We start from the raw sequence: 26,211 nt of genomic DNA on the forward strand, positions 1-26,211 counted from the left end.
TAACTTGATTCGTTAATATCCATCTCTCCCCACACACTAGATTTGAGCTCCATGAGGTTAAGGACGCATCTGCTCTATTGACTTCCATGACTCATTTTTAGCACAGTGTTTCATCTATCAGACACCAGTAGGTATTTGGAAAGATCCGAGAGGGAACATGGAGAAGGAGGCGGGCCAGGAGAGACCAGGGTGATGTTTGTTGGGGTGTTGATTTAGGTGGTGCAGAGCGCAGGAGGAGCTGGGCGGCCAGGAAGTGGTTAAACACACCTGTCTGGGAGAGGTGCAGGCTGAGCGGAGGCAGTGAGGTGCAGTGGTGAGAGGCATGGACCCTGGGCCCAGAGTGGCAGGTTTGTGTACACATACTAACTGCTACATAATGACTGTGGCAAACTGGGAACAAACACAACCTCTGCATACCCGAGTCTCCTCATCTAGTCTTAGGCTGCAAGGAGAGTCAAATGAGTTCATAATAATAAGGTGCTTGACGCAGGTTCTTGGTGCATGTAACTTGTCCCATGTGTGTTCAGGATTCTCACCATCCCGCGTGTGTTGGGGGCGCGGAGGGAGGTGGGGGCTGTAACCGAGGCCAGAGGGGTGGGTGTGATCACCCAGAGATGAAGAGGAGACTAAGGACAGAGCTTCGAGGAGCCCCTCAGCAACGGTGGCTTGGGGTGGGGGTGGGGCGGGCCGAACCAGATGAAGATGGCACCAAGGAAACCGAGGGATGGAGTGGCCAGTGCGGCTCTGAGATCCAATAAAGGAGGGACAGGGAGCGGGGTGCTTTCTAAATGTCATAATTTTTCGCTCGTTTGGATGCTAAGGGGAGGGAGGCATTCGACTGGAGAGAGGGAAGAGGTCAATGAGCTGAGGGAGCGGAGGTGTGCTCCCAACTGTCCGCTCTTCCAGGATGCATTTTTAGGGGGTAGAACGGGGGGGGTGGCGAGCATGGGGAACACGAGCGCAAAGCTTTGTCTCAGGAAGGCAGAGGGTCAAGAGGGAAGTTTGAAACAAAACCTCCACGGGAACTCAGGCCCCCAGTTCTTCGTGACAAAACCTCTGAGACCTCCAAGCTGGGTGGGAGGGGGTCCCGAAGCGCCCGGGGCCCCGCCTCCGCCCCGCCCAGTAAGACCCGCCAGAACTCCCTGCAGTTCTAGGAGGGGCCCCGGCGGCCTGCGGCCGGGCGTCCGGGAGGTGGCGCCGGGGCCGAGCCTGCGGGCGGCGGAGGAATCAGGCGGCGACGGGGGCGGGACCCGCGGACACAGAGCATCAGGCAGCGTCACGCCACACCCAGCCCCGCGGGTGTCCTTAGGGATGAATGGGGACAACCCGGCAAATCTGAGAGCGAGATTCACGGCCTCAAGAGCAGAGAGCCAATGGGATCCCTGGTGCGACAGCGGGGCGGGGACGGAGCCAATCGGCTATCAGAACAGAGCCAGGGGGCGGGTCCGCGCGGAGTTTCAAAAATCAGCTGGGGTGGGCGAGGTGCATCTGTGCTCGGCGTCCGGTGACCGTGGAAGCTCCTGGGTGAGTGCAGGCCGGGGCATCGTGGGGCTTCTGTTCAGAAGAGACCTGGACCGCGGGGGCGAGGAGGTGTCTAGTCAGGACAGGCACGCGTGTGGGGCGTCTGGGTATTGCAAGTTGGAAATCCGGGGCTCTGGCCCGCCGGCCAGGGTGTCGGCAGGAGCGCACTGGGTCAGGGCAAGTTGTAAAAGAGGCGCTGATCGCGCGCTGGGCCCATTTGCTGAGGCTCGAGGAGGGCTGATCATGACCGCCTCCCTCCCGGCCTGAGGCGACCCTGGCAGAAAGGAGGCTGGGATGGAGAGACAGCTGTTTTAGACAAGGGGCCGCAGGAAACGCTGACCAGCCTTGTTCAGCCTCTGCCCTCTTCTGGGCCTTGTTGACCATCTCCACGTTTCAGGAAGCACCTCCTCCTCGCACCCACAGTTGCCAAGTGCACCCCTCCCCAGCCTGCTTCTCCTTCACCCAGGGTCTGTCTCTGTGGAGCTTGAGAATGGGGTGGAGGATGCCTTGCTGACCTGCCTTTTGACCTCCTCCCCAGGGTCTGGCGGACAGAACAGACTCTTGGCCAGGCAGATGGCCTCTCGGTGGCCAGGCGTGAGTGTCTCCATTTGCAGGAGATCTCTACAGGACCACGAGCAGCTGCAGGAGAATGAGGTGCTGCAGCCCGCGGCTGACCATCTGGAGACCTCCAGGGGAGCCCTGGGCTGCCTCTGCGGACAATTCCAAGGGAGGCCGCCCCTCAGAGCAGTCAGCCTCAACGCGGGGCCGGGCCCCTCCTGGACACGCCTGGAAACCCCAGAGCCGGAGCAGCAGGGCCTCCAGGCTGCAGCTCGCTCAGCTAAGAACGCCTGGGGTGCCGTGTCCCAGGTATGCTGACCATGTCCAGGTCCAGTGCTGCCTTAAGGAGCCCCCAAGAGCATAGGTGCCATAAAGACAAGGACTTTATTCGTTCAGTGGTGTGTCCCCAGCACCCCGAATAGTTCCTGGCACTTAGTAGGTGCTCAACAAACAGTTGAGTGAGTGAACGAGAACAGTGCCCTCGAGGAAACATCCCCACAACACAAGATGAAATTGTAAGCAAGTAGCTCATGGTGGGAGGACACCCGAAACAAGCTTAGTGGGTGAAGACTTCCCTGAGCAGGTCATTCCATGGAATTCACTCAAGAAAGGGGAAGAATGAGGAGCATGTAAGACCGGGGGACTAGTGTGAGTCCAGACTCAGAGCCGAGGGAGATGGAGAAAGTGAAGAGAGCTGGCAGGAGCTTGGTTTGGGTGTGGCCAGAGAGCAAGGCAGGGCAGTGAGAGGCGCCCAGAGTGCCCAAGGTGTCGACACTCCCGAGAGATACCGGTAGTCTTGGAGCCAGTGGGAAGAACTTATAACAGCGTGGGAACCGGGTCTAATTAGCATATTAGAACTTGTTCTTCAGCTACTTGATGGAAAAGGGACTTTTCTATGAGGGGACCTGGGGGCCTGGACTTGCAGAGGAGTAAGCAACTTTGAGAGCTGCTCAGAAGGTAGATTTGGAAGGGTTTGGTGTCAGATGACATGTTTGGGCAGGAAGCTGTCACTCACGTTGGGTGTGAGATGACCGCGGACTTCCAAGTGGAGGAACAGCCGTCGTCCAGCTGGTGTGAAAGGCTCGGGCTTAGGGCTTGACTCTGTGGGCGATGAGCAGCCCTAGAATGGTGTGGAGCAGTTGAGTGTCATGATAAGAACTGCCCCTGAGATGATCTCTGTGCATCAGTGTGGAGGATGGAATAGAGTAAGACCAGAAGCAGAGGGACAAATTATCCCATGGTATCCTGGAGAGCAGGCTTTGCCCTCGAGTCTCTGGATTAGTCTGTGTCCCAAAAGAGGGTTCGGATTTAGGTGAACGGAGGCTCTATGAGCCAGAGTGGCTCTGCCGCTGACCCCTGCACTCATACCCTGGGGGCTCTAAACTGGGCCCCGGCAGAGGACCCATGCCACATGGCATCACCCATATCCCTCGCCGCTGAGACTAAAAGCTGCTTGTGTGTGCAGGACAGCTGATAGGTGGAGGGGCCGGAGGTATGGCTTCGAGACTAGGGTGCTTGTCCTTGGCTTATCTGTGCTCACATTTCCACGTACCTGTCTCAGAGAATCCAGGAGTCCTGCCACAGCGGTTCCAAGTGGCTGGTGGGAACCCAGGTGAAAGCCAGGAGGAGGAAGAGGGAGACACAGAAGGGCAATAGCCCCACAGGTCGCAGCATGAGCCAGAGGAGCACCCGGCTGTCTGGACCCACCACTGTCCGCTCAAGTCTGAGCCCCTGGGAGAGAGAGCATCACTGCCTCTCCACCCACGTGGGCCCACGCGCATACCCACTGCGGAGGTCCAGGAGGGAGGCCGCCTTCCGGAGCCCCTACTCCTCTACAGAGCCCCTCTGCTCACCCAGGTAAGCAGAAGAGCACCCTGCCCCCAAAGCGTTAATGGTCCAATGGCTTCTGGGCACCTCCTGGGGCCCCCCGGTCAGGGAGCCGGGGAAGTCCTTAGGGCCTTAGTTTCCCCATCTGCAAAAGGAAGAGGTGAGCTTAGCTCTGTCTGTATCACACTCTCCCAAGCCTCCTAGTGAGCCTGGACACCAGTTTGGCAGCCATCTTGGGACTGAGCCCCAAGTGAGGAAGAGCAGGGCTCACCTTTTTGCAGGATCACCTGCCCTTGACCTTGACCTCATGAGCCTCAATCCATCCGTTTTCTGCCAGCTGCTCTAAGTTGCTCTGATGTCATTTCCTGGAGTGAGGTTCTAGGGGGATGACCAGCCCCCATAGACCCCAGGCTGCAGTGCTGGGTTGAAAGGGGCTCCTGCCACAGGTTTCCAACTAGTCACTGGTGCCTGTGGCTTTTTCCTTCTATTCAGTGAGTCTGACAGCGACCTAGAGCCTGTGGGGGCAGGAATCCAACATCTCCAGAAGCTGTCCCAGGAGCTGGATGTGGCCATTGTGGCTGAAGAGAGGTAAGCTGGCTTCCCATGCTTCAGAGGGAAATGGCTGGGAGGGTCCTCCTTTTTAGGCAGGCCTCTGGCTCTGGCCCACTGTGTGACCCTGGCCAGTCCCTCCCCTCCTCTGAGCCTTGGTCTCTTTATCTGCAACACGAGAGGGCACAAAAGACCTAATTGGGGCTGGGGCGGTGGTTAAGGATGCACCCCGGATATATATGGCCCTTGTCCATCACGCGGAACTGCACCAGACTTGTACCTGGTTCCTGAAAGGCCTGCCCTACCTCCGACACTCGCCATGGCTCCCTGATGCCCGGCCTGCCCATGGAGTTGGGAAAAGCTGCATGGCTGCTTGGAGCTCCTGGTCTGTCTGCTCAGGACCCCGTCGTGAGGGCAGATCCTGGGTCTGGAGCTGCCCGAGCTTGGAGCCATTTGTACATGGCCATGACGGGCTTTTCGGTGGGGCCTCCGAGTTGGGAGGGCCCCCCGGAGCATGAAGCACCCAATGGTATCTGTCTCTCCTGCTTTCCTGTCTCTAGCGGTGACATGACTGTCTCTCTCCTTCGTGACTGAGGACAGTGCCCTTCAGGTAACGGCATCCTCCCGAGCACCAAGCACCGCTCTCAGGGGCCCCTGCTTCCTCCCCTCCTCCTCCCACGTGAGCACATATGCATATTTGGAGAACCGAGTCTTCTGGAAAAACCCACAGAGCTGATGGCCAGCAGGATGGGAAGTACAGTCTTCCTGCCAGCCTGGAGCTGGAGCTGCTCACCTTCCTGACCCTGTCCCCTTCCAGCCCCTCATTTTGGGGGAATGGTATGGTATCCTTACTTCCCCTGTCCTGAGCTCTGTCTTGCAGGAAGAAAGCAACACCTGACCCCCATGTCCCCACACCTAGGGTCCGTGCCTCCCCTCGAGTTCCTGGAGGAAGTCTCTAGGACATAGCAGTGCCCCCTGGGCCACATCTGAGCCCAGCAGAGACTACCTGCCCCAGCCCAAGGGTGGCTCAAGAGACCTGGGAGGGGTAGGGGGGGTGTTCATCCTACTCCCCTTTTGGGCTTTGAGATGCCCCCACACTTGAGCCTTGTGATTGTGTCTTTTGCAACATGAAGTGCAGGCTCCAGAAGGTATCTGAGCACTAAGCACTGAGTTGTGTACCCAGGAATGGGATCTACGAGGAGTTACCCCATGTTACCAGTGCCAGGGTATTGGGAACCAGCTCCCATCCCTGCTCCAAAGGAAGGCATGGGAGCCCTGGCTGTTGTGGCTCTGTGGGTTGAGCGCCAGCCTGAGAACCAAAGGGTTGCCGGTTCGATTCCCAGTCAGGGCACATGCCTGAGTTGTGGGCCAGGTCCCCAGTTGGGGGCGCATAGAGACAACCACACATTGATGTTTCTTTCCCTTTCTCCCTCTCTTTCCCTCTCTCTAAAAATAAATAAATAAAATCTTTTTTAAAAAAATACCTTAAAAAAAAAAAAAAAAAGGAATGGGAGAGATTTTCAGGCTCTGCAACACGGGGCCCATGGGTACCTATTTATATTCTCAGTATTGTGGGTGCCAGGGAGGAGCAGCACTGCTCAGGACAGCTCCTGCCCTTTGTAAGGAGGGAGGTGACTTCTTGTGGCTAAGCTAAAGAGAATAGGTTTCCAGTGCACTTGGCACCCAAACCCCCGGGGACTCAGTGGGAAAGTTGGTTGTTTAAGGCGGGGTCAGCTGCTAGGCTCTTTCACAGTTGGGGGCCCCTCCCGGGGCGGGGTGGAAGAGCATCCCTGCAAAACCACACCACACTGGACTCTGCCACGGGCCCAGCTTTCACTTCAACGTTGGTTCCATCTTTTGTCTGCGGGACACTTCTGGGCATGGGTTCGGGCTCCAAGTGGTAAAATGACTTAAAAAGCCATGAGACCCCACCTCCCCTCTTTCAGAGAGCCCACAACCCTTCCCCAGAATCTGAATACTGGGATTCAAACATGTTTATTTCCTCTGGCCCGGTATCCAGGCAGGAGGGCCATTCATCCGAATGTATGAAAGTCTCCTGTTTTATTTTTAAAAGGTTGTGGAGCTTGAGGGAGGAATCACACTCTTTAGAAAAAGCCCATGATGCCGGAAGAGCAGGCCCCGGCCGCGGGTGCACCCTGAACCCCACCAGGGTGAACGAAGAGAAAGGTGGCAGGCAGGCCATCTGTGAGGACAGCCACCGAGCTGGGAATACAAACATGCCACGCGAGAAACAGGGCGCTTTGGTCAGGCAGGGAGGCCTGCTTTCCAACTCCTGAGGGAGGATTCCCTGGAAAACAGCCAGTGGGGGGTCACAGAACTACTCGGAGACGGGCAGCAGCCCCTCCAGACAACGACGCCACTTCGTTTTTCTCCAACATCACTGCACGAACAGAACTGAACAAACCATCAGTAAGGAGAGGAAGTGCATACTGGTTACCGTTGCGGTGAAAGCAGCGCTGAGCCCAGCGTGGTCTGCGTCTGTCGCTACACAGAACTGCACACACACTCAGTCACACGCAGTGACATGCCCACTAAAGCTCCTAGAGCGAACGTTCACAACAGCTCACTACTGTACACCTTCAGCAGCGCAGGGGTGAGTCTTCGGAGACCTGATCCAGAGCTCCTGAAAGGAAGGGGGTGTGGCCTCCTGCTAGGCCCCGCATCCCAGCACCGACCCCCAAAATCACGGAACCCTGCTCACGTGGACTCAAAACTCCCCAGCGCCCTAGCATGCTTTCTCGCTCCTGCTCCAAGCCTGGGGTTCTCAGAAAAGGGAGAGGGAATCGAACCAGGGGAGAAGTATCTCACGCTAATTATTTTATGATTTGAGAGTAATACATCAGTGTCTTCTGCCAAAAGGAGATGGTGGAGTTTCAGAGAACCAGACTAAGTCTGCCCAGGTTTCATTCAGGGGATATTCTGGAAAGGAAGGGGAGGGTTGGGGGTGAGGTGGCTATGCCACATGAGCTGGTGCCTTATATGGAGAGCCAGGAAAGACTGAACCACCAGGTCCGGAAAGGAGGCCGGACCAGAGAGGGGGCCAGTGGTCGCTCCTCCCCACCAGATTTGCCAGCACTTGGTGCTGCTGTATGCAGATGCGGGACTGAAAGTGAAGCAGAGAGCTGGCGGACAGGTGGGGCAGATGTGGCAGGAGCGGGCAGGCTAGAGAAGACACATTTCTAGTAGAGAGAGCAGGGTTAAGGGCTGGGAGCCTGAACACCCCCCGCCCCTCCAGCCCCAGCAGGGGACCTCGTTTGCCAGTGGTGCCAGCCACCCCCACCAGCAGCTGCTGTGGGGGAGCACATTGGTCACATGGGAACTGCAAGAGGTAGACATTGAGCAGAAGCGACACTGAGCTGACACGGGTGCCTGCTGTGTATACAGACGTCTGGGCCCAGGGTGGCCTGGCCCTTGACACAGAGCCCAGGCTGAAAGAACTGAGCCGCCTCAGTGACAGCACAAGGGGGGCCCAGAGGCCGGCCCAGGCTGCAGGAGACCAGTGCCCAGGCCAGAAGCCCAGCAGCACGGGGCCTGGATCGGCTTTGAGGGGCCCCGGGAGAGCTAAGCCCAACCAACCTCAGGGGCGGGCCCAGGAGGAAGTTTTGGGCACCAAACCAAGCTGAGTGGCAGAGGGAAGGAAAGAGAATACAACAGTTTGAGCCAAAACGACATGAACCCCCAGAACTCCAGGACCTCAGCTCTATGCCTTCCAGCAGCCAAAGGGGAGAAATCAGTCTGGGCAGAGTGGGGAGGAGGAGCCAGATCAGTGCTCTCTGGGAGGAGGTCTCTGTCCTGGGGACACTGGATTTGGGCATCAAGGTAAACAAATATCTCCATGGAGTAGGGACCCCTTCCCCCTACCCCAGGGGCTTCCTTTGAAGTAGTGGGGTAATCACTGCTCCCCCCAGCCCACCCAGAGCCCTGCTTTCAGACTGTGGGGCCAGTAGGGATCACTGGGCACTCTGAGGAGCTCTTAGGCCTGAAAGCCTCAGGGGGCAGAAGTGCCAGACAGCCTAGGAGTCAAAAACTTGCACCAATCTAATGTCGGCTGGGGAGGTCCCTCAATCACACCAGGAAGGCAGGGCCCAGAAAGGGCAAGCAACTGGCTCAAGGGCTCACAGCTAGCCCAACTAGGCCAGAGGCCACGGCTGCAGCCTCACAGGGGAGGGAACCACAGAGGACTCCAGAAAGAGGAACCAAGGTCCTCAAGGGCCACGGGAGGACAGTGAAGATTCTAAGAACAGGAAGGCGAGACATGAACAGCTGCGGGAGGACAAACCGTCAGCACCAGACCCGTCCCGCCCTGGGCCGTGGACACGCACCTGAACATAGGATGGGCCCAGGGAGCATCCTCTCCCTCCCAGAAAATGGCCACTTGGTCATAGGAGAGCCAGGCCCAAGATGGTGACTCAGGAGGTAACAGGGACAACACAGGGAGGGCAGGCGCCAATGCCACTCGCCTCTGCACCAGACAGCCAAGAAGCCAAGCGCTGTGGATCCTGGGTCTGGGGGCCTCTGCCCTTAGGGCCTGCCTAGCATTACAGCGGAAGCCTGGAGAACTCAGAAAGGTGGTCGACTTTGTCAAACACTCCGGGCACGCTTGCGCCCCGCATTACACGGACATTAGCCCTGACTTGGGCTTGAAGTCACAGGCACCGGGGAGGCAGCAGCGGCTGCACTGAGACCAGGGCATCTCACCCTCTTGCAGCCTAGGGAGCTCCCCGCCGCAAGGCCGGGTAGGGTCCCACCCCCCTGTGGTCGGACACTGCTGGACAGACACGGGAGGAAAAAGGCAGGAAAAGGCCTGTGTCGGAGAGAAGGCAGCCCCTCCCCGCAAGCAGCCTGGTAAGATCCTCTGCTCTGCGCACCGCCCGGCCCTCAGGGCACCGACTCGAACTTGGGGGGCCCGCGCGCCCAGCTGAGCGCCAGCAGGGGGCGCTCGTGGTCCTTGTCGGACTCGGGCTGGCTCTGAGCTCGCTCGGGCTTGGGGTTCGCTGGCGGGTCCGGCTGCTGCACCGACATGGTCCTGCGCAGGTGGTTGCGCTTCCGCAGGAAGTCGGGCTGCGCGTGCAAGCCGAGGCTGCCCTTGCGCAGGATCATCCGCGAGCTGTTCTTCTTGGGGCACGAGCGGTGGCTGGCCTCCAGGACGGCCAGGTGGGCGGCGTAGCCCTCGCTCAGGAACTGCGGAGGGGACAGGAGTCGGGCCAGCCGGGCGGGGACAGGCCTCTGGTCCGTCCCGCCACACCCCAGCCTCTCCAGCACCCGACCCTGGGGTCTGCAGCCTCTCCGTGGAACCCCCAGGAAACTGGGAGCTCGCTACCATTCTAGGCTCGCCCTCCTGCTCTGCACAACTGAGCACTTATGTCTGTACCTGTGGGGCATTCCAGAATTCTGATTCTTGACGAGGGTGGAACTCCCATCCTTGTCACTTTCACTAAAACCCCAAAGCCTAAGTCTCTCCCATCCATCATCCACCTTGCACCCCATGGAACTTAGCCATTTTATGGCCCCCACAACTGCCCTTCCTGCCAATCCTCCCACTGTGTGCTCCAACGCTGCTCACAGTGTGGACCTGGGCCATTGCAGGCAGGCTCTCAGGCGCCACCCCAGACCTGCAGAATCAGAATCTGCCCTTAAACAAGACCCCCCACATGACCCACGAGCTCGTTTCAAATGTGAGATCAGTGCTGCTCTGGGGATCCTCACTGTGGAATCCCCATCCTCTGACCCTCACCTGCTGGCCACTCTCCAAGTTCACTCTCAACATGCCCCAAAGTTCATCAACTTCCCTTCAATCTGCTTCTCAATGCCAATAATGGCACCAGGTCACCACACCAGAAATGGGCGCCACCCTGCACATCTGATCCGTTCGTGAACAAAGCCAGTCCATTCTGCCTAGAAATGCCCCTTGGACCTCCCACTTCTCTCCTCCAGGCCACTGCCCTGCCGCACCCTCCCATGCCCCTCCCACCTGCAGCCAGAGGGGCCTCTCTGAATCACAGCAACTTAAGAGTTCCAGCGGGATGCAGCGTCAGCCCAGAGCTCCCGCCGCTCCTCAGCCCCGCCCCTGCTCGCCCCCCCCCCATCACACTCAGACAAGCTGTCACTTGCAGTTCCTAGAGTGTACATGTTCTCTGTCACCTCCTGACCTTTGCTTTGGCTGCTGCCTCTGTCACAAACGCTCCTCCAGCCTCAGGCCCTCTTAGGACAATTTCTTCACACTCCTGGAAACCAGCCTTGCCCGTCCAGCAGAGCTGCTCTTGTCTGGGGCCCCACCATCCTTTGCGCTCCCCCATTTTGGCTCTTGCCACACTGTGCTGTCACTGTCTGCAGATTTTTCCATCTCCCTACTAGACTGGATGACATAACATGCGATTCCACCAGGGACTCTCCCTGGCTCCCAATACAGGACCCATTTCCAGGCAGGTGCCCAGTAGTATTTGTTGAATGAATGAATGAATGAATGAAGCAGATTAAGGAATGAACAAATAAAGGAATAACCACCTACTCTACTCCCCCTTACCCTCTCCCTGGGCCCCACCCCCCAGCCCCACCCACCTGGCACTGGGTTTGGTACTTCTTGGTGGGCCGGCCCACAATGAAGATCTGGGAGGGGGGCAGGCCCAGCACGCTGTAGACGGAGATGTCCTTCGTGGAACCGTAGGCAGCGCTGATTTTGATGAAGCACTGAAACACAGAGCCGCTCATGGAGGGAGAGGGAGGCCCAGGCAAACCACCCCCAAAGGATTCCTAGATCATCCCCCTGGAAACTCCTCCTGGGGGACCCTCCATCTGCACACTAAAGCATCCAAGCCATGGGTCCACCCTGCAGTGGCCTCCCCTCTCCGCCCCTACCCTGCACCCCACACTCTGAGCTGAGCAGCACAAACGGTAGGCTGGGCAACATGGGGCAAAGTGTTCCCTTGTGGACCAAGGAGCTGAGAGCCAGGCAGACACATCACGGGACAGGGCTGGAGCCAGTTCTGTCTGGCCCCCAACCCTGTGCCGTCCTCACGGCAGCAGCCTGCTGCTGGCTGGTCAGACATCCTCCCCAGAAGCCTCATCCCAGTTCAGAGAACTGTCGGCTCCTCCTCATTCCAGGGTCACCTCAGACCCTCGCCCACCCCACCGGGACACCGCCTCACCTCCTCTGAGGTGCTCACCACCTCGCTGAGTCTCACTCTGAGCCCCCCATCAATGTCATCTTCTTTTCTCCCCCTCTCCCTCCCCTCAAGTTCGCTGGAGACTCCTCGTCCCAGGTCACAGCTTTTCTTCCTCCTAAGTCCCACCATCACTGGGATATCTTCCTCAAGGTCTGCAGTGACTGTCACCTCCAAGACTGAACCCAGAACGGCCCCTCTGAACCCTGAATGTTCGCTCTCCCACGCTGACCCCACTCCTTCCCTCCTCTGTCTCTTACAGCCGCTGCAGCCTTACCCACCCCTGAGTTCTCTGCATGCCTCTCCTGCCTTGCCCCCTCCTCCCCTGCCTGGGCACCTCCCTGTGTTCCCTCCCCTCCACCTTGCATTCTCCAGCCCCTCTCCCTCCTCCCACACCCCTGGCTACACCTCCGCCGGGAATCCTCTACGAGCACCTTCTCCATTTCTATATGCTGGCTGCTGAGAGCTTCTGGAGAAACAGAACCACGCAGCTCTGGCCCCACATGTTCTCTCTGCTCCCCACCCTCCAAAGAAACTCCTCCCGACTTTTACTTCCCTACCCAGCCCTGGATGTCAACGCCAAGAGAGGGCTTCCTCAGCCCACTGGCCCCTCCGCATTAGCTGGCCCATCCCCAGCCTGCCTTCAGCCAGAGGAAGGAGCGGCTTCTTTGTCCCATCCTGTCCTGCCTCCTGGTCCACTGCAGCTCGCTCCTGTGACTTCAGTCCAGCGAGTCCCTTCCTACCCACACAGCCCTCTGAGCCGAGATCCCTCTCCTCTGCTCCCCACCCCGCTGCTTCTGCCCCCTCGGCCCTCTCAGGTGACCCTTCTTCACCAAGGTCATCATCGTGAGGACAGTTCTCACCAAACCACAGCTCTGCACAAGGACACTCTCTCCTTCTTGAACCCTGCTCCTCCTCCCTGATACCGGGAAGCTTCCCCCCCTGGCCTCCTCCCCAGCTGGCTCTGTGGTTCCTGGGCTGGCTCTCCTTCCAGCTTTTGGTGGTGCTCAGCCCCTTCTCTCTCTCCCTCCCATGGCTTCATGGACCTGCCTCAGCTGGGACCGAGGTAGCTCACGTCCAACAGCCAGACAAGCCTCCATGTGTCCGCCTCCAGCCTGGTTCCCTTTCATTTCATCCATTATATTTTGGGTGCCTATCCTGTGTCGTCATGGCCCCTGATGCTGGCGACATACTGGTGACAAAACACAGGAGCTCTGCCTCCCTGGAGACTATGGTCAGGTCAGGTTACCAAAGAAAGCTCCCGGCCAATGGAAGCCAGGGGCGGGGGCAAAGGGCAGGGCGTAAGGTCAGTTCGTATGGTGGTGCGCGGGGATGGCACCTTCAAGTTGGGTGGACTGGTGTCGCGGCCAGCAGAGTACTCCCAGCAGCGGCGGTGGCGGAGGCGGTGGGTGGCAGCGGCAGGAGCGGGAGCGGCGGCGGCGGTGGTCCCAGCGGCGGAGGTAGGAGAGGCCAGCGGAGTGTAACAGAACCCGTGGGCTGCTCCGACTGAAACAGAACCCACGGGCTGTTTAGTTAGGGGTCCGACTGCCCGCCGCCAGAATCATAACTCTGAATACCAGAGTTTGGTGAAAAGGAAAAGAATTGTTTATTTACACAAAGCCCTGCCTCCCCCTCCCAGACCTGCCCAGTCTTAGGAAAGTCAGAAACACCGTTTCCCTACTTCCCAGGCACAGTTCAGCTTTACCAGCAGCTGCCAATCACTCAGTTCTGATTGGGGAGGTCCTTTCTGTGCTGTGGTGTCCTCCAGCTCTCAATGCAGGACCGCCTGGATTCTCAGCCTCCTTGGAAACTGCCTTCTTCCTGCAAATCGCACGGATCTCCTCTCCTTCTCAAAGCAGTCTGGCAAGAGCCTCTTCTTAAAGCAGCCTGGAGATCCCTTCTCCAAGCCAGATGGAGGGAGCCCACAAGAGCCAGAGAGTGAGGGCGTGAGGGCCAGAGAGAGCCTTAGAGTGAGCCTCCTAGAGCCAAAGCCAGCCCAAAATATGTCCACAGCTGCTTCTCTCTTCCTCCCTGCCTCCTCTCTCTCCCCGCGTCCTCTCACGGTGGGTGTTGCAAACCGTCCTGACCATTCACAGAACCCTAGTAGGCTCGGTCTGCTTCTTCCATACCAGCCCACAGTCCAAGATCCCTCCCATCTTCCTGAGTCTTGGAAGTAAAGCGGATCTTTGCAACAATGTATCCAGCCACTAGCTCCAGGCATGCAAGGGCATCCTGAAAGCTGCTTCCTGCTCCCTATCTCCCAGCTGCAAACTCTGCGGTTTGTTTTTGGACTCTCCTGTTTCTGTAACAGGAGGGCCTGGGCGGCCGGTGCAGGAGCAGTGGCTGCGTAATTGGCAGAAGCCGTTCGCGTGCGCCTGCCCCTCCCCCAGCCCGAGATGGGGAAGCCCCCAAGCGACCTCGAGAGGCGTGTGGGCGCGCCCTTCCCACAGAATCTGGGCAAGCTGGAGCGCGCGCCTTCCTCCTGCCGGCCCTCCACGTGGCCCCCCTCCCCCGCGCCCCCCCTCCGGGGAGTTCCAAGTGTATCCAGGCAACAGCCCAACGGATACTTCTTGGCGAGCTCTCTCTGGCTGCTGAGGACGGTTTCTGTGCTCCCGGACAGAGCTCCCAGACGCGCCCAATGGGCAACTGCCTGAGTGCACTCTGCCCCCACCCCCCGCCCTGGGGACCAGGGGGCCAGCTCAGAGCTCCCCCAGGTGGCCAGTTTCCCTTGGTCCGCCAGCGGCACCCAGTTGTCCCTGCTCCTCCACCTCCTGCAGGGCCAGCCCGCCAGCACCTGCTCACATGCGGTGTTGCAGCCTTCGTGAGTGTCTGTGTGAGGATCCCCCAGAGCCTGTGGCGTTTGCTCGGGATCCTCAGGTCCCTTTACCAGTGGGCCTGTGGGGGGCACGGGGAGGAGGTAGGTGAGGAGGGGGGGCAGCCCACTGTGCCAGAGAGTGAGGCTGAGGGCTGTGAGGGAGCCCCGCCTACCTGCAGGCTCCCGGGGGCCCAGGGAGGCCTCCGTGCCTCGGTGCTCAGGCCTGGGCCCCTGCAGGGCACCCTCCAGGTGCAGGGCCGGGAAGACGGAAGGCGCGGTAAGGCCCAGGCCTCCGTGAGGGGCTCCCCCTGCCTTTGCAGGAAGAGGAACCCCATCACCAGCTCCTATAGCTCCACCCGAGGCTGCCCTCCGGTGGAGAGGGGGAGGCGTGCCGCCCCTTGCCACGCCGGGCTGCCCCAGAGGGCCGGGAAGACGCTGAGGCAGCAGCGCCCTGGGGCTCCCTCCTCAGCTGCCGCCCTGCCACGGAGGCTGAGCCAGCCTGAGCAGGGCCGGGGTGCCACCAGAGGGGACACAGCACCCTCCAGGCGCCGCAAAAGGAAGGTCTGCCTGCTCCCGCGCAGGCGAGGGCCCCCTCTAAGCCTGCCACCAGGTCCCGACCCCGGGTACAGGGTGACCCCAGAAGATTTGGACAGAGACCGAGAAGCGCGGTGGCGGATCCTCAGGGCTCTGCTTGGTGAGGCGTGGGCCCTCTCGGGCTGCGGGGCTCCAGAGCCTGTGCCTTCCTGCCCGCAGCCTGTGCCTGCCCTCAGTGCCCCTGTGTCCGCCGGTGCTCCAGTCACCTCTGTGCTGAGCGCCAGCCCCTCGGCCTGCACATCTGCAGGCTTGGCTGCCAGGCCAGCCTCTGACAGCGGGGTGACCCCCATGGACACCAGCCCACCTCCCAGGCCAGCCTCTGACAGCGGGGTGACCCCCATGGACACCAGCCCACCTCCCAGGCCAGCCTCTGACAGCGGGGTGACCCCCATGGACACCAGCCCACCTCCCAGGCCAGCCTCTGACAGCGGGGTGACCCCCATGGACACCAGCCCCGCTCCCTATGCACTTCCCTCGGGGGCTCCACCCAGCTCTCGAGGCAGAAAACGGGCAGCCTCAGGCCCAGCCCAGGCCCCAGTCTCCACTGTAGGCCAGCCAGCCCTGGGCAGCATCGCCCGGGCCCCCCCGGGAACGCACGCCGGCCCCAGGCCTGCCTTGGCCGCCTCGTCATCGGCTCCAGGCCCGTCTGGCACGGCCACCCAGCGCCCTGGGGGAAGCTCCGGACACAACACGCGGAAGCGAACTCGCCAGGGCACCCTGGTCACGACCCCTGGCGCCAGCGCTGCGAAAAAGCCTACGCTCGGAGGCGCTGCTGCGCCCGCCGTCGTGCCCACCCACGGACCTGCACCCAAGCAGAGCTCCCATGCTTCCAGCCAAGGGCTGGGCACCACCACCACCAGCACGGTGGCCTCTACCGTGGTGTCCCTCTCAGCCTCCACCCCCAGGGGCCCTGCCTCTGCTGGGCACACGGCAACAACTCAGAAGACCACCAGCCTACCAATCCCTGGGGCTGTCGGTGCGGGCACATCTGCAGGCTTGGCTGCCAGGCCAGCCTCTGACAGCGGGGTGATCCCCATGGACACCACCCCAGCTCCCTAGCTCTCCTCTCTGGGACCCCTCTCTGGCTCTAGTGGGAAAAGCCTTGCTGTCAGGGCCCCACCATCGCGTTGCCAGAAAACCACGGGGCCGTCAACCCAACTCTGAGCTCCAACGCAGGCTCTTTTGTCTGCGAGCTGTCGCAACAAAGACAACCAGGAAACCCAAGAGAGCGTCACAGCACAGGCTTCGTTCAGTGGCCAGACGATGAAGGAGAGGGAGTTATAATTCTCAGATCTTCGCTGGGGTCAGAGAGGCTGCATAGAGAACAGGAGGTTGGAAATGAAGGCGCGGTGCAGGCTGTTAAGAAGGAGGAATCCTTGTGGGCTTTCTGGGAAAGGAGGAAGCTGGCAGCGGGAGAAACCAAGGAAGAGGAGCACAAATGGTAAGGATCTGCGTCCCCGTGATGGCCGACTTTCTCCTCTTACATTATGTCACGTTGTATGACTTGAAGGGACAAAAAAGTAGAGCACAGTCTCCCAGGTGCTGATGCCAAAGGTGCCCCTTGGGTTTGGCAGCCGGGCCAGGACCCCTGCTCCCCGGAGTGGCCTTCAGCCTGACGGCCTCCTCCCCTCTTCAGCACTGCAGTTCCTGACTTCTGGTCAGAGGCGGATTAAGGCGGGTGGAGGCCCCCGACGGGGAAGTAGATATTGGTTGGGCCCCTTAAAAACAAGGAGAGAGCCAGGGAAAAGAAAAACCCGCATTTCCCATATTTTATGCAGCGTAGTAATGAAAGCAAACTTGGTGTCATTAGAGGAAAGTGTCAAGTTGGGGTTTTGCGGGGCCCTTCAGAAGTCGGGGCCCAGGGTGCGCGCCCGCTGCGCCCACCCTTCAATCCGCCTCTGCTTCTGGTAGGGCTGCAGGGCCCCAATTACTCGTTTAGAATTGATATTTTAGAAGAACTCAGAATGATTCATTCAAGATTCATTCCTGTTTAAATCAGCAGTGTGTTACTTTTTCTTGTTGACCTGTATTTCGTCGCATGGCTGTACCACAGTTTGTTTATTCACGTGCCGTGAAAGGTCTGACAAGTGTCAACATTTGTTTTTTATGCCAACTCTTCTAATAGGTAACCACTGGTATCTCCTTGGGGTATGGACTTGTAGCTTCCTAATGATGAATGAGGATTTTCTTTTCCTATGCTTATTAGCATGCACAGGTTTGCTTTGGGGCAGAATCTTCAGGCGTCTTTCCCACTTAAATGGGCGGTTTTTGTCTTGTTGTTGTTGTTTTAATTGAAAGGTTTTTCACATATTCTGGGCACATATTTATCACAAGTGGGAGCCCTTTAATTTTGTTGTTTTTTGACTTTGCTTTGGCTATTTTGGGCTCCTTGCAATTCCATGTGAATTGGATGACCAGCTTTTCTATTTATGTAAAAAGGGGGATGACATTGTGATTGAAATCGCATCGAATGTGTCCTCATAGTATTGCTATCTCGATCATTTGTCTTCTGACCCATGAACACGGAATACCGTTCTATTTATTTGGACATTTTAAATTGATTTCCTGCATTCTTTATAGTTTTCAATGCACAAGACTTTCATCTCCTTGGTTAAGCTTATTTCCAGTATTTAGTTCTTTGAGATGCCATTGAAATGGAATTGCTCTTTAATTTTCTTCATGGATTGTCACTGCTGGTGTATAGAAACACACAGATTTTTGTATGTTGATCTTATGACCTGCAAATTTGCTCATTTCATTTGCTGTTGCCACAGGTAGATCTGTGGTAGATTCTTTGAAAGATTTTATATATATCGATATATAGATATAGATATATGGAATCATACCATCAGTGATATAATTTTACTTCTTCCTTTCCGATTTGGATGCCTTTTGTTTCTCTTCCCTGTCTACTTGCTCTGGCTAGAAGTTCAGTGTAGTAATGAATAGCAGTGGTGAAAACAGGAACCCTTGTTTTGTTCCTGATCCTGGTGGGAAAGCTTTCAGCCCTTCAATATTGATTTTGTTGTTTTCTGTGGGGTTTTCATAGGTCACCTTTATTATGTTGAGGAAGTTCCTGTCTGTTCATGGTTTCCTCAGTGTTTTGTTTTGTTTGTGTTTTTTAATCTACTTATGGTTTTCTCACTTTTATTTTTTCAATCATGAAAGAGCATTAGATTTTGTTAAATGCCTTTTCTGTGTCTATTGAGGTGGTCAGTAATTAATTTCATTCCATTAGTGTCTATTGTATGGATTGATTTTCTTATACTGACCTTCTTGCATTCCTAGGATAAGTCCTACTTGCTCACGGTATATAAACCTTTGTACATGCTTCAGACTCAGTTTGTTAGTATCTTGTTGAGAAGTTTTTCATCTATGCTCATTAAAATGTATCCTGGCCGTTATAATTTGGGGGGGGGGGGCATGTCTTTATCTGGCCTTGGTAGGAAAAAGAACTGGTGATCTCATCGAATGAGTTAGGAAGAGTTCCCTTCTTTTCTGTTTTGGAAGAATTTGAAAGATGTCAAGGTTACTTCTTCTTCAGTGTTTAATAGTGTTCTTCAAGTCTTTTATTCTTTCTTTCTGTTTTTTTCTATCCTCCCTTGATGATTGTTTTATTGCTTTTTAGAGAAAGACAGGAAGGGAGAGAGAGGGAGAAGCATCCATTGGTTGACATTTTGTACGTGCATTGACCAAGAAATGGACCCACAACCTAGGTGTGTGCCTTGACCAGGAATCAAACTCATGACCTTTCAGTTATGGGATGATGCTCCAGCCAACTGAGCCACCGCAGCCAGAGTTCAAGTTTTTTTGTTTTGTTTTGTTTTTTTTGTTTCTTAGTGTAGGTGTTTACTGGCGCACATTATTTCTCACAAGTGCTTTTTCTTCATCCCATTAGTTTAGGTATGCTGTGTCTTAATTTTTTGTGGTCTCTAAGCTCTTCCAGTGTATTTCAAAGAGTTGTTTAAAGTCTTTGACTAGTCTGTTTCCTGAACTTTCTCAGGAATTGTTTCAGTCAGTATATTTATTCCTGAATGGGCCATACTTTTTAAATTTGCTAATGCCTTGTGATTTTCTTCTTGAAAATGGCGTGTCTTATTCTTATGCTGTAACTTTGGAAGTCAGATCTTCCCCTTGTCGAGGGTTTGACTTATTTTTTTGTGATGGTCGAAGGTTATAGTAGTCCATTTTTCAGGGGTTTACTGAACTCTTTTTACAGAGGATGTATTTGTTGCTATGCGTGGTCACTGAAGACTGCTCCTCAGCGTATGTTCGGGTAGTGTTTGGACAGAGATCTCCTTGAATACCAGAAGCCAGAAAATGAGAGAGTAAACTTTTTTTCAGTCTTTGAAGATTGGCTGTTAGGGCTGTCCCTCAGCACTCAGCTGGGTTTGCACTGAGCCCAGGGACCAGCCCAAAGTGAAAGCTTATTTCTTCAAAGGTAATTTTTGAGCAAGCCTCTTCCCCGACGCATGCATGTGGCTTTCTGAATTCCCCAAATATATGGGTGATTTTGAGTGCTCTAATTTCCCAATAAAAGCTCTCTCCCCAATTTCCACCCATAGGCATTTTGCCACCTGTGGTATTATGCCTCCACCAGGATCTTTTGGTCCCGGCAGCTACGGGTTGTTGGCCAGCTTAATGGCTTCCAGCAATGCCCGTAGCTTTTCCAGCCTTCAGGGAGCTCTCAGACAGCGTTAGAACAGACCTGCCTACACGATCATTAGCAAAGAGGTCTTGCTCTGCTTTCTCCAGACCTAAGGACCAGGGTCCCACCCTGGGAACTGGGGGATGCAGTTTTCATGCCCACAGCCAAGCTGGGCAGGCAGCTTTAGAACAGACCTACACGATCATTAGCAAAGAGGTCTTGCTCTGCTTTCTCCAGACCTAAGGACCAGGATCCCGCCCTGGGAACTGGGGGATGCAGTTTCCATGCCCACAGCCAAGCTGGGGAAGGAGTGGCACCAGGGCAAGGAAAACCGCCACGAAGCTTTCCTACCGTTTTCCAGTAGCCTTTTTAAAAATTCATTGTTTGCTTGATTGCTGTGAACCTTTGACCATTTATAAAGTTCTAACAAAATAGAGTTGTTTAAAAACAATTACTGTTTAGTAGAAATGATTTCCATTTTATACTCTTCTTGGAGATTGTTCCTGACAGGCTGCAGAACTGCTGCGTTCTTTATTAAAAGTCTTTAAAGTTCTTTAAAAGTCTTTAAAGACTTTTAAAGTATTAAAAGTCCTAAGCTCATTGTAGACTCTATGGGTGTTATCTCTTTGTTGTGTTTTGCTTTTCTGATTTGTTGGTATGGTAGATGAAAAGGGATAGGTGTTGGAATTCAATATGAAAGAGTCATAATTAATATAACTCTGTTAAGCAACATAATTGATAGGATGAAGTCTTTTATTCAGGCCTGCCTTTGGTCTGTTTATTTTAGTGTAAGTAGGGAATAAAGTGAACTAAATGCCTCAGGTAGTCTACTTTGTCTTGGGTTGCCTAGGAAAGCTTTTGAAATGCACAAACTTGGTTTGTAAAGACTTTCATTTATTTTTACAGAGAGACGAAGGGAAGGAGAAAGGGAGAGAAACATCTACCGTTGCCTCTGGAATGCAGTCCCCGGGGTTGCGAGCCAGGCCTTTCCTCGCACCACGGTGCCCGGATGCACCGCGCGCGCGCGCGCGCGCGCCCCCGGGCACCTCCGCCCCAAGCCCCGCGCCCTCACAGAGCCCGTGGTCCCTGCCGCGGGGCCATCGCGGGCCCATGGACGCGGCCTCCTGGGCCCGCTGCCTTCCTGCACTCGGCCCGCCACCAGTGCCCCCGACGCCGCGCGGCCGCAGCAAATGGTACCGGAGCCTCACGCACTCCCGGGGTGGGCAGCCGGGTGGGCGGGCGCAGGGATGGAGAAAGCCAGCGGGGCAGCGCGGGGCCGGGATGGGCGGCCCTGTCGGCCAATGGCAGCCCAGAGCTTCAGGTAGCAAAGCCCTCGGCCAATGGAAGCCAGGGGTGGGGGCAAAGGGCAGGTCACTTGTGTGAGCAAGGAAGGTGGGGTGTGGGGATGGGACCTTCGGGTTGGGTGGGCTGGTGTTGCAGCCAGCAGAGTACTTACGGCTGCGGCGGCGGTGGCGGTGGCGGCGGCGGTGTGTGACAGCGGCCGGAGCGGGAGCGGCGGCGACGGCGGTGGTCCCAGTGGCGGCGGAGGTAGGAGAGGCCGTCGGAGGGTCGGCGGGAGCGGGAGAGGCGGCGGTGGGACCCGGTGGGACCCGGCGGCGACGGCGGTGGTCCCAGTGGCGACGGAGGTAGGAGAGGCCGTTGGAGGGTCGGCGGGAGCGGGGGGTCGGCGGTAGGACCCGGGGCGGCGGCGGTTGGACCCGGCTGCGGCGGCGGGACCCGGGAGCGGGGGCGGTCGGCCCCGGGCAGCGGCCGTGGGACCCGGGGGTGGCGCTGGCGGGAGCGGTGGCAGCGGCCGGAGCGGTGGAGGAGGCGGCGGCGGCGGTGGAGGCGGCGGCGGAGGAGACGGACGAGGCGGCGGCGGCGGCGGTCCCAGTGGCGGCGGAGGTAGGAGAGGCCGTCGGAGGGTGGGAGGGTGAGAGGGGTCGGCGGTAGGACCCGGGGGGCGGCGGTGGGACCCGGGGGCGGTGGTGGCCGGAGCAGTGGCGGCGGCGGAGGTGATATTGGTCGGTGGCAGTGGCGGCGGCGGCGGCGGCGGTCCCAGTGGCGGCGAAGGTAGGAGAGGCCGTCGGAGGGTCGGCGGGAGCGGGGGGTCGGCGGTAGGACCCGGGGCGGCGGCGGTGGGACCCGGCGGGGGCGGCGGTGGGACCCGGGGCGGCGGCGGTGGGACCCGGGAGCGGGGGCGGTCGGCCCCGGGCAGCGGCGGTGGGACCCGGGGCGGCGGCGGTGGGACCCGGCTGCGGCGGCGGTGGGACCCGGGGCGGCGGTGGGACCCGGGGGTGGCGCTGGCGGGAGCGGTGGCAGCTGCCGGAGCGGTGGAGGAGTCGGCGGCGGTGGAGACGGACGAGGCGGCGGTGGAGACGGACGAGGCGGCGGCGGAGGCGGCGGCGGAGGCGGCGGCGGTGGAGACGGACGAGGCGGCGGAGGAGACGGACGAGGCGGCGGCGGAGGCGGCGGCGGTGGAGACGGACGAGGCGGCGGAGGAGACGGACGAGGCGGCGGCGGCGGCGGTCCCAGTGGCGGCGGAGGTAGGAGAGGCCGTCGGAGGGGCGGCGGTGCGACCGGGGGCGGCGGCGGTGGGGCCCGGGGGGCGGCGGTGGACCCGGAGGCGGCGGCGGCGGTGTGACCTGGGGGGCGGCGGTTGGACCCGGGGGGCGGCGGTGGACCCGGCGGCGGCGGCGGCGGCGGCGGTGGCGGCGGCGGCGGGACCTGGGGGGCGGCGGTGGGACCCAGGGGCGGGGGTAGCCGGAGCAGTGGCGGCGGCGGAGGTGATATCGGTCGGTGGCAGTGGCCGGAGCAGTGGCGGCGGCGGCGGCGGCGGTCCCAGTGGCGGCTGAGGTAGGAGAGGCCGTCGTAGGGTGGTAGGGTGAGGGGGGTCGGCGGTGCGACCGGGGGCGGCGGCGGTGGGACCCGGCGGCGGCGGCGGCGGCGGGACCCGGGGGGGGGGGGGCGGCGGGACCGTGGGGGCGGGCGGCGGCGGTGTGACCCGGCGGCGGCGGCGGCGGCGGCGGAGGTCCCAGTGGCAGCTGAGGTAGGAGAGGCCGTCGGAGGGTGGGCGGGAGGGGGGGTGGGGTGGGGGGGGGTGGGGGGGCGTCGCGGTGGGACGGGGGGGGGGCGGCGGCGGCGGGGGGGGGGGCGGCGGCGGCGGGAGCGGGGGCGGCGGCGGCGGGAGCTGGGGCGTCGGTGGAAGTGCTATCGGCCACCGCCCCTCCCGCCGATAGCACCTCCGCCGCCGTCCCCACTTCTGTCAAAGACTCTGCCGCTGATCCGACAGGCGGGGCCACCGACCCTGCACCGGCTGGCCCCGGCTCTCCGACGACCTCTCCTACCTCCTCTGCCACTGGGACCGCCAACACCGCTACCACTCCAGCCGCTTCCACGCACCGCTCCTGCCGCCCCCGCTCCAGCCGCCGCCGGCCCGGTCCCAGCGGCAGCAGAGGTAGGAGAGCCGTCGGAGAGCCAGCGGTGGCCGGTGTAGGGTCAGTGGCCCCGCCTGTCGGATCAGCGGCGGAGTCTTTGACAGAAGCCACGTTCGCATGCGCCTACCCGTGCCCCAGCCGGAGATGGAGAAGCTGCAAGCAAAGTAATACACACCGACGGGAGCAGAAGACCTCAGCCGGTCAGAAGGATTGAGGTACTTTGTGATGCTTCTATGATCTTAGCAAACTTTTATGCCACCGAGTGAAACCTGCTTCATTGCCCTAGGAGTCTTTTGTATAGTCCCGATAATGAGTGAGACATCCTTTGACCTGAGTGATTAGATGCCTCTAGAATCTGTAAATATGACATAAATGACTGTGTTTTCCCGAAGGCGGTGGCACTGGCTGTAAGTGATGATGGAGAAAGCAGCGATGGGCCCAGTTCATCCCAGGAAATAGTGTGGGGAAGGCCAGGGGAGGGGGAGCGAGGGCTGGGTGCAGGTGGGCCAGGCTGGGGATCATGGGGGACATCTGGAATGCAGCCCGCCTGGGGACTGAACCTGACCGCGAATCCAATGGATGACCTTTCACTTTGCCGGACGATGCCCAGCCGACTCGCGGCACCAGTTCGTCAGGGCTGCGCAAACTCATTTCAAGACAGAAAGTAAAACAATAAACACAACAAATAACATCAAAAAAAGTAAGTTCTCAGATATCTCGCAAGTAGCTCCTGCTCTAACCTAGTAGTCAGGATGTCCCCTGCTCCTGCTGTTTCCAGCCGGCGCGGCTCCAGCCCTCGTATTCGACCAGGCAAGACCTTGCAAATACCTGATCCCGGCCAAGCGAGCTGGCCTTCCTTTTGGAACTTCAGCTTTCACCGTGCCCTACAGTCCAGCCCCAAAAGGTGCACAGCGCCGGGACTGAGACACCCTGCTCCAGCTTAATCGGCCTCTCTTCCCGTATTGTCTTCTCTCAGCCACTTCTGTTCTAACAGGTAAGACTGCAGTATGTTTTTTAATTCACTTCCTTCTTGATTTTAGAGTTTGCATATGTGATTCCTAACACACGTCCTTGGGTTGGAAATACTTTGCGTTGTTTCTCTACTCCAACCCAAGAAGACCATAGAATCTCTTTATAATTGAGGCCTTCATTCCTTTTCATTAGTTGATTAGTAAAAGATTCCTTCCTTTGGCGGTGAAACTGGTTTGGATCTCTGAAATCTAAAGCCATGTCACTGCTCAACTTGAAATCACATAGGGGCCCTGAACTTGTGGACAAACCACTTATATTCACAGTCGGTCCCGCCACACTTTTTAATGGGCCTGGAGGACGCTCAGAACCGCATAAACAGACACCAGATTTTGGTACTGCTGATTCAGTACATTAAACATGTAATGCTAAATACATTGTACAGTCTCAGCCCGAAGACCTGCTGGGAAACGCAGTAAAGCCATCAGTAAAAAAAGCGTTCTTAACTTTATAATGCTGGAGTATCCTGCAACGTCCCTCATACCTAGAATTGAGTCTTCAGTTTTTATTAAGACCTGTGTGGTAAGCACTTGCTAAGATACGTTTTAAAAAATGTTGGTGCTTATAAACAGCAGAGGCAGTTAGCTGTTCTGAATTGTCAAGGTCATCAATCCCTCACGACCTCCCTTACTAAAATTTGTGATGTCAAGCCACTTGCTCTGGCCATACCAGTTATTTTGGTATTAAAATGTTTCTCCATGTATAACTTAAGATGCCAACCACAGCACTAGACCTTGTGTTTTGAGGAGCTTTCAATAAGTTAGACCTTTTTCTCTTCACTCAAAGTTGGAACTAATTGAGGGGGAAAAAAAGAGAGGGGAAAAAAAAAAAACCCACAGAAGAGCCTTGGGAATGGGAATAGGATAGAGATCAAAATGTCAGGTTGCTACTATTAAAACTCTTGGAGAACAAGACTCAGGAGTGAGGTCAACAGGGTTGCCAGTGCTGTCACACTCATAGCCTAGCCTAGCCTAGCCTAGCGTCGTGCGTGAGAATTGGGCCTGCAATGTAAATGCCCTTACCCAGCACAGGGAGAGAGGAGAAAGAAAGTGACTAGTGCTTATCTCCTTTTAATAGATCAGTTTCACCACATAAGGAAACACGAGTCGAGGGATGTCACTGCCCCGAACAGTGGCCCGGGAATGAATTCATTCAGAATGGGGTAAGAAGCCCAGAGCCTCGTACTACTGTAGGTTCCTCCACAAAGAAACAAGAAGCCTGTGCGTGCAGTGAGTTTGTCCCTCCCCCCAATCAACTACCATATGACTGGCCTCTATTAGTTTTATACTGTTCCTACTGTTACTAAATACGTCATCAAGTTGCATTTTGTTCTTCTAACACGTATGTTCTCCTTTCTAGGTCCTCCCGTATGCTCCTCTGTTTGACTGGACCATGAACCCTTCGAAAGCTTTGTATTCACAGCAGGGGCTGGGGATGAAACTGAGCTCCACTTCACTCTGAATGCGGATGACCAGGAACGCAAACAGTCTCCGGCGAGCAGTATTTTAGGAAGAGCCGTCAATTGTTCAGATTTTCCTATTCCCGAGGCTCTTTGAAATGATCCGCCTCATTAATGCCTTCGTGTTCTTGTCATTAGTGAAATAGGCCAGAGTTTCAACAAAGTTCCTGAGGATCTCTTGATGAGAATACAAGAGAAGCTCAAAGGAGCGGAGGAAGGAGCTGTGCTCAGTGTGGGTGGACGAGCCAATTTACTCCTACAACAGGCCATGGACCCCCCCAAGACCTCCGCCGACCTTTCCCAGGGTGGAAAACTTGCGTGTGATATTCAGCATATGAATCACTCTTGAATTCAAGCTTTGGAAATTATACGCTGGCCTTATCTCGAACCCACGCACATAACGTTGAATATATAGTATTACTCCTTAACTAAGCAAACTAGCTACTGTGTTTTTTTAAAAAAATGTGAACTTCTCACTTGGGTCACTTAGACATGCTTTGAGGGTCTCAAGGAACATCTCTTCTTGCGCCCTTCAGACATAATTGTCATTCATGCTCCGTTTCTTGGCTAAACAGCTATTTGTTTTTCTTCTC

General features: G+C 57.3%; 1 protein-coding gene and 1 long non-coding RNA gene across 2 annotated transcripts; both read left to right on the plus strand.

Moving 5' to 3' along the window:
* The first annotated feature begins 1,458 nt into the window (after positions 1-1,458).
* LOC150006495 (protein PIMREG-like) lies at positions 1,459-5,639 on the plus strand. Its single transcript, XM_090280346.1, has 5 exons — positions 1,459-1,524; positions 2,060-2,388; positions 3,641-3,936; positions 4,399-4,494; positions 5,016-5,639. Exons 2-5 carry the CDS (start codon positions 2,095-2,097, stop codon positions 5,047-5,049), a joined length of 720 nt encoding a protein of 239 aa, XP_090136472.1. The 5' UTR covers positions 1,459-1,524; positions 2,060-2,094; the 3' UTR covers positions 5,050-5,639.
* Positions 5,640-23,850: 18,211 nt separating this feature from the next.
* LOC150006496 (uncharacterized) lies at positions 23,851-25,647 on the plus strand. Its single transcript, XR_016511758.1, has 3 exons — positions 23,851-24,124; positions 25,237-25,321; positions 25,519-25,647. It is a non-coding gene; the product is annotated as an uncharacterized LOC150006496 (long non-coding RNA).
* The last annotated feature ends 564 nt before the right edge of the window (positions 25,648-26,211 follow it).

This window comes from Furipterus horrens, unplaced genomic scaffold (genome assembly GCF_987537825.1).
Source record: "Furipterus horrens unplaced genomic scaffold, mFurHor1.1.pri manual_scaffold_6, whole genome shotgun sequence".
Classification (NCBI taxonomy): domain Eukaryota; kingdom Metazoa; phylum Chordata; class Mammalia; order Chiroptera; family Furipteridae; genus Furipterus; species Furipterus horrens.